This window comes from Tauraco erythrolophus, chromosome 11 (assembly GCF_009769465.1).
Source record: "Tauraco erythrolophus isolate bTauEry1 chromosome 11, bTauEry1.pri, whole genome shotgun sequence".
Classification (NCBI taxonomy): domain Eukaryota; kingdom Metazoa; phylum Chordata; class Aves; order Musophagiformes; family Musophagidae; genus Tauraco; species Tauraco erythrolophus.
Window position 1 is genome coordinate 10,100,051 of NC_141475.1, and position 8,238 is coordinate 10,108,288.

Genomic DNA, 8,238 nt, shown 5'->3' on the forward strand with positions numbered 1-8,238 from the left:
AAACCCAGGGGATCTAGGAAGGCAACAGGAAAATGAGGAGAAAGACAGAAACAGGCCATCTACATGCAGCAGCAAAAAGGATTTGTTAAACCTGGGAGAAGCCTACCTCAAGTCAGCAGAGGCTTCCGGATTAAATGGAGGTGTGGAGCACACTCTAATAGCAGTTGGAGCAGTCCTATTAGCAGACTAAAGCGGAAAACAGAAGGAAGACAGTGAAAGAAGGTGGCTGGTCCAAAGAAAAGCATATTTCTTCTTATACTAAATGGGTTAATCTTTTCAAAAAAAGCTTGTGAAATCAGGGTCCACAACAATTTGGCTTTTAGAAAAAAAAATTATTATTAGAGCAGAATAATCATTACATTCAAAATAATGGACATTTGTACAAAAGCAGAGTCATACGGTCAGCAGTGGACCAAAACTAGTAAAAATATCTCTTCAAAGTACTGTCAGAGTAACATTTTATGATGACAAAACCCGTAGCTAAAAAACATGATACAAAACAAGTGTTTAGTCCAGCAAGGAGAAACTAGATCAAGGGTAGTAACAATTCTGAGAAACTCATACGCAGAGTAATGCAAGTACAGAATTGTTAAACCCTGTGCTACATTAGCTGACCTTCATCTTCACCATTATACAAACAAACTCCTTTAGTTATTGTTTTTTTTGGTATTTCTCCAAGGATCTGGCACATTTGGAAGCAACTTCAGGAAGTGCATTTTACAGGTGCATGCAGCAGTTCCTTTCCAGGTAGTTTTAACATTAAAATGCAGGCTTGTTCATGTATTCTTCCACTGTCTGGAGAGAAAAAAAAAAAAAGAAGAAAGAAACAACTGACACATTATGGAGTGGTACAGTAATATTCAAATAAACCCTCTTGTCCTCTTTGAAGACAGCTGTAGTTTTGCATGGAATTAGATCAGATTAATTAAAAGGTAGAAATAATTCTGCTTTAAAAACCTTTAACAGCCTTTTAGAATCTGATCTTCAAACCATGACAAACCACGGCTGTGGCTAAACTCATCATGTCTAGCTGGCCTTTGTACATAGCTGGCCAAGTTTCACGTGTCAATGCCAGACCACTTTGAAAAACTGTTTAACTTCAGTATTAGAATGGATCTTTCATTACCTAGAAAAAATTAAGTAAATCCATCACATTCAACTGTTTTTGCCGTTCCTGGCTCAACAGTACAAGTTACAGCAGAGAAATCCTGCAGGCTTCTGAATAAAGGTTACATATCTGTGCCCTGCAGAAAAACTACACAGGTGTTTATGAATGAAAGCGGAGTTTGCCAGCACATATTCTTTCCAATTTTAAATGTTAGTAGTAGGTCATCTGCTTCCAATGCACTAATGAAATAGAATAGATTTTTCTGTATTTATATACATAAAATATAATCTTAGATTATGTTCTTATATAAATATCTTAGATACGTCTTAAACCGTTTCCTAATATAATATCCAAGAAACTCGAGCAGTTCAACTGCAAGAGAGTAACAGCAGTATATAAAGAGCTGCCAGATGATTCCACAAGATGCAAGAGGGTTGAAATGAAAGCTTATGTAACTGCTACCTTAATTGCATTGTTGTACCTATCAAAACTGAACTTAAGACACATTTGGATAATGAAGTACCAGAAGCGTGTAGCTGTGTTTTAAGCTCCTGTCAAACACAGAAATGTAGGAAGATGTGGTGTTTGCCTTTTGTCTTCCTCTGCCTTACCTCCTGCAACATGTCAGAGTCTTCCATGGCTTTCACTGCAGACCTCTTTGAAGTTTCTTGTACTTCTCCACCAATTATAAACTCATCAAGAATAAAATAAGCTTTTTCGAAATTAAAGATAATATCCAGCTCACACACCTGCCAGAACAAAAGGACATCCAACATTTAAATTACTTTTACAGCATTAAAAGCACTACTGGGCCAAAAGTTAAGGTGATCAAATGTATTCAACGTATGGACATGGTAGCAGGAAGCAGGGTGAAGAAAGATACTGCATACTATGTAATAGTCTTCTGCACATATTCTCTCTACATATATAGCCTAGATACAGCAAAGATATTCCTGTCACTGTATTTTATACGATACAGTACTTCCATACTGGTTTTCAGAGAATAAAGCTGACTTCCTAGCCTACTAACCTTATAACGGGTCTTACATAGCACTTGTAATATGGGTTACATACGTTCACGCACAGTTTCACAGAGCAAGACTAATTCCGTGTCCTAGTGACCTTACAGTCACCAACTGCTTTTTGTTTTGAGGCGATACAAATGTGAGTCATGGCACAGTGATTTAAATAAGAGATGAATTAAGGTAGTGGGGACAATTTAAAAAATATTCAAAGAAAAGGTGGGTCTCTTGTAGTCTTTAAAGACTTAATGAAAGACTTGTTTGGACATTCTTCAGGTAAAAAAAAAATCTTTATCTTCCTCCTCTTTGTATGCCCTTAATTTTTACATAATGTTATGAAACAAACAAACCCAGTATATCTGTACATATCAGGAGAGAGAATTAAAGAACTGTCACCCAGGGTTTTTTTTTTTAAATAATTTTCCTCAAGCTTTCCCCTTGAAATCTGTTCTGAGAAGGATATATAAAGCATCAAGATTAGTTTTTAGGGGAAAAGGACGGGGAAAAAAAAAATTATATTTTTCAGCACTATTTTACAAAACATTCTAATAGTGAATTTCATCCTGGATTGAGAGAGTGTACAGGGCAAGTAGCGCAGATAGAAACATGACGCAAACCAGCTACAGATAACTGTTTATCAGACAGCCAGGAACGCAGTTCATGGGAGAAAGTAAAACCTACGTTTCCAAAGTATCTGTCCAGAAGCTCTACGTATCGATGGACGACCTCTAGTGTCAGGAGCTCGTTATCCTGGTCTTCTATTGCACAACAGAAATACAAACTGGCATACCTAGGGAAACAAGGCAAAAACGTGAGAGTGAACAGTTGGATCCCTGGATTCTCAGTGCTCTGCTCATCTCTTAGAAGTTATGCCAATAACAGTTAACATCTATCTTGTCCTTAAAAATAATAATTTTATTTCACTCTCATAGTGTCCCAGAGAACACTTTAAAAGATCAGATAATTTAAATTATTAATTTAGTTAGAAAAGCAAACTCCACCCTTGGCAAAGTGCAATACCGCCAATGGTGGTCTGAATAAAACAAACAATAAATCAATAGTACTTTAAAGGTCTCACTCACCTGCTGCAATAGCACTACAGTAAGTGGGGTTAATTAAACTGTAGAATGAGTTACCACTCTTTATTAAAAAGTAAAAATAAAGGCAAAATGAAGGTGGAAGGAGTTACATCTCAGCAAGCCTGCTGGCTATCCAATGACTGACAGTGGTTTACATAGAGTCAAGAAAGCATGAAACTGCTTGGACCAATCAATCTTCATAACTTATTTGCAGCAAAACTTTATGTTTGAATCAAGCCAAGATGGGAGTAACAATCTAATTCAGCTCTCTGGTGCTGTGGCTGGAGCCTCAACTTGTCACAGCATCTGGTCAGATGTTTACATCCACCACTTCACAGCATGGAACTCATTTTTTGCTAAACAGGAGATGCTGCTTAATTGGTACAGTGTGCTATACCTTAAGGCTACTTTTGTTTGCTATGACTTTACAAGAATTAACAGGCGGTTAATGCTAAGCATCATGTAACCAGGGACCGGTGATTTGTTTGGAGAAGGAAATGGGAATTAATGCTTTCCAGAGCAACAAACGTTTCAAAGATAAAATTTGACAAAATGTTGAAAGTGCCTCTGAACAGTTCCTGGAACCTCCCGAAGAGCCTGATAAAGCCCAGCACGTGTCTCAGCAGGCTATCTTGGGGAATCGGAAGGAGCAGTGAAGCCTAAAGCCTTCTAACAGAATTTCAACTGCTAATACTTATTAGGTTACTCCCATTTTTCTCATTTGACAGATTGTACAAGTATTTTTCACCCCACAATTTACCCTGCTGATTTATCCAGGGACACTGTGCTGTCAGACACTGTTAGATTGCTGATAGCAGGCTCCTATCAGCTTAGTCTAGCGCTTAGGGTTTGTTTGGTGTTTTTCTTAAAGCGAGTCTTTATTTTTCTCTTCTAGCACATGTTATTTATCTGAAGAGTAATTACATGTTCTCATAAAATTACTCACACCTTTTGTAAACAAGCTTGAGGTCTTTCCAGTCAACAAAACTACTTGTTTTTTGATTGCGAGACAAAATAATCTGAACAATTTCTCGAGAGATCTTTTTCTTCTCTTTATCAGGTAGCGTCGTATACCATTTCTGAAGCCTTAATTTCCCCTGCCGACTGAACAGCAGTATAAAGTGTATCTAGAGTAAACAAAGCAACATGGTTAACGCCAGGGCCATGGCCAGAGAAGAGCATTCCGCTGCCTGACGCTGAGAATCTGCACAATCCTTAGCAAAGGCATCTCTAGCCCTGGCATGACGTTTGGATGTGGCGTCAGTGCAGTCCAGGGGAGGCTGAGCATAGGAGCAGAGATCCCTCCGCTCTTCTGTTTCTTCCCCTGCCAGCTCTCCCCTTCCTGAGGTACCTCTCCCCAGGCATCCCCTCTGCATCCTCTCCCACCCGTGCTCCCTTACCTCGTGCGAACAGCAGCTCTGCTTCCTATCCTGCCACTTCCCTGGGGATCAGGAGGAGCATCACCACTTTGCGGCGGTGAGAACAGGGCCCCAGCCCCTCCTCCAGCAAGAGCAGACACCTTAGCGAAGGCAATAAAGACTTACATACAACAGGGCTAGGGAGATCAAGGATGCAGTGTAGCACAAGACCAGAAAATGAACACCTAGATAGTAACCATGATCACTAACAATTCTGGTATCGCACTATTTCAGGTCACAAACTAAACAGTGTGTTCCTAGAAGAGGCTATAAGGAGCAGAAGAAACCAACTACTTTGGAAAGGGACCTGGAGTAGTTTTACTAAAGAAATCACCAGATTATGAAACACAGACTACTGTGATGCCAAAGACAGACCTCAATGACTGAGGATATTATGTTAAATAAAGCACATATACACTGTTCTAAAATTTCAATTTTAAAGCTAGTCATAATTTTACATGGTTTGATCCACAATTCTTTCATGCTTTGCATTAGCAGCTGTGGAAAAATAACGAAAATTGGGGAAATGGGAGAATATTGTCCCTCAAAGTTCAGCTTACATCTTAAACAACTGCTGCCTCAGACTAGAGCAGCTCTGAGGTGATAGACAGTTCCTGTTCCCAGGAATAAAGTGCACCTGGACTGGCTGATGGAATATGTGCATATCCTTGAGACCGGGAGTAGAGGGGTGAGGAGGCGCCATATCTCATCCCTGTTATCAGACATAAAGAGTGTCCAGTGAAGATAACAGCATAATTGCTATCAAGAAAGACAGATCGAAACTGCTTCCTCAGCAGTAAAGGTGAGATCGTGCCCTGAAGCTGAACTTTGCTCATTATAGTGTCATGTATGACTAGAATCACTCAAGCTCCACCTAAAAGTAAAGAAATAGTATAAAATGGCTAAAGAGAAGGGGGATGTTGGGGGTGAAGACCTCCATTGAAATGTCTGGCATCAGTCAATGGGCTGAACCTCTCTTCCCCCCCATAGGCACGCCTACTGGGCAAGAGCTCTGTGTTGTGCGCATTTACTTACTAACATCTTGCAGCTATCTAGTATTATCACTGATCAGTTCTAATTTTATGTTGTTCTAAATCAAATCTGTTTTCACAGTCAATCTCTATCACCGGCTATCTTCGAATCTGTATCCTGTCACGAGCATCCATAATAAAATTTGTTATTTTAATGTAAGTTTCCGGAAACTTTATAATTTATATAATATAAGGGAGGATGACCCATTGTGCTGCCTGTGAGGTCCCCGAATAGGTCAGGCAAACACCCTCCAACTTAGTGGGCTGCCCAGGGTGGGCAGGTGGGTCAGATACAAGGGTCTTGTCTTGCTTGGGAAACTGGTAGACTGGTCGAATTGCCCCTGACTTTTATTGAACTGACCTCTCTATTGGTCTGACCTTGTGTCATTCCGTGACAGCAGCATTACTGAAATACAGAAGTGCTAGCTTTTACATGCCAGTCGGCCTTTGGGAGAAAATTCACATTTATACAAATACTTTTATTAGCAGATTAAAATAACTGACCATACTAAGTCTTTAAGCAGTACAGTAAGTCATCTACTCACAGCATGGAAATGGCTTTAAGAATTCAGGAAATCTATCTGAGGATGACATCCATCTCAATGGGACATCTGCCAAATGCAAAAAAAAAAAACCACTAGCAGGGACAGAGATGCTTCCGATGGCTGAAGACACTGTGAACTGCACTGTTCTTGACAGGAATCCTTCCCCATCGCTTTTCTCACCAGTACCAATACTTGGAGGCCAGGACTTGCAGGAAGGATGTCTAACCGTGGTCAGAGCCATGTGTATGGCGACAGGCATACTGCTGCTTGCCCGTGCAGAGACAAAGCTTCCCCTGAGCTGGGAGGACCAAGGGAGAAGCATAGGAGTCTCATTTTCCTCACTTTGTCCCAATCCTTGCAAACTCCCAATAGAGGAGCTGGCAAGTCTCTTGCCACATCCCCATTCCCATTAGTCTAGCCTCACCCTTCCCTATAGCTTCTCAATCTACATCCTAATCCTTTCTCCCTCTGGTTTTCTATTCCAGCTTATTGCTGTACCTGTACTTCTCCATCACTCCATCTCCCCAGTGAGGATTAAAGTTAATGTTCGCAATTACTATCAAGATTTCAATGCAGATTTGTGTGAAGACAAAAATCACTCTATGCGCTTGAGAAGTCCAACAGAGAAGTGCACCAGAGAAGCTTCTACGTAAAAACAACAACAAAAAAAGGCGACTGGATTTTAAATAAAGCCTTCATTCATAATTCAGAACCATTCTCTAGCTATTGTCACATAGTTGTTGAGTAATCTGGAGATAAGAGTTGTGACTATATTGAGAAAGACCTCAAATGCGGGATTATTTTAGGGAAAGGTGGACTGTTTTATTTGTATGTGCCTGTGGCAGGAGCTACTGCTGGAAATATGGCTTTTGCCACCATTAGTCTAATGTGCTTTATAAAATTACAAGGATTTCGTAGCTGCCTTGTGTTGAGTCCTGTAATAGTCTCCAGATGAGCTCGCTAAACAAAAACAATTATGTGGCTGGCAGTACACATGGCTTGATTACAGCGAAGATCAAAGCACCATGTTCTTGCCTTTCTCTGTTCACATTACCAACTGGGTTCTGACATGGTAATGTTCCAGCTGCCAGGGCTACCCCTTCCCAGTAGATGCAGGGACAGCACTTACTGTCCATACAATTGTCCACCAAGAGGAGCTGGATGAATGAAAAACTATTTTGCTCGCTGCACTGCACATTAACTCCAAAGCCTTTGTAAAGAGGAGTGCATTTCAAAAAGCAGAGCATAGGTTCTGGCTGGATGGCCGGGCCCAAAGAGTGGTGGTAAATGGGGCTAAATCCGGCTGGAGGCCGGTCACCAGTGGGGTTCCCCAGGGCTCAGTGCTGGGTCCAGTTCTGTTTAACATCTTTATCAATGACCTGGATGAGGGGATTGAATGTACCCTCAGTAAATTTGCGGACGACACCAAGCTGGGAGGCTGTGTCGATCTGCTCGAGGGTAGGGAGGCCCTTCAGAGGGATTTGAACAGACTGGATGGTTGGGCTGAGGCCAATGGCATGAGCTTTAATAAGGCCAAGTGCAGAGTCCTTCACTTGGGGTATAAAAACCCCAAGCATCGCTATAGGCTCGGGGAGGAGTGGCTGGAGAGCTGCCTGGCGGAGAAGGACCTGGGGGTGTTGGTTGACTACCGGCTTGATATGAGCCAGCAGTGTGCCCAGGTGGCCAAAAAGGCCAATGGGATACTGGCGTGTATCAAGAATAGTGTGACCAGCAGGAGCAGGGAAGTGATCCTGCCCCTGTACTCGGCACTGGTGAGGCCGCACCTGGAATATTGTGTCCAGTTTTGGGCCCCTCGCTTTAAGAGAGATATTGAGCTCCTGGAGCGGGTCCAAAGAAGGGCGACCAAACTGGTCAAGGGGCTGGAAAATAAAACTTCTGAGGAGCGGCTGAGGGAGTTGGGGCTGTTTAGCCTGGAAAAGAGGAGGCTGAGGGGAGACCTGATTACGGCCTATAAATACTTGAGAAAAGATGGTGGGGAGGTAGGGGAAGGGCTCTTTACATTAGTGACGGGTGA

At 41.7% G+C, this 8,238-nt stretch overlaps 1 protein-coding gene across 1 annotated transcript; it reads right to left on the reverse strand.

The window, feature by feature from the left end:
• Positions 1-759: 759 nt before the first annotated feature.
• AP1S3 (adaptor related protein complex 1 subunit sigma 3) lies at positions 760-7,401 on the reverse strand. The gene is made up of 5 exons (XM_086618430.1): positions 7,333-7,401; positions 4,158-4,336; positions 2,812-2,920; positions 1,720-1,857; positions 760-795 (listed from the first exon to the last, which is right to left on the reverse strand). The coding sequence occupies exons 1-5, from the start codon at positions 7,399-7,401 to the stop codon at positions 760-762; spliced, it is 531 nt and encodes a 176-aa protein (XP_086474556.1).
• Positions 7,402-8,238: the final 837 nt, after the last annotated feature.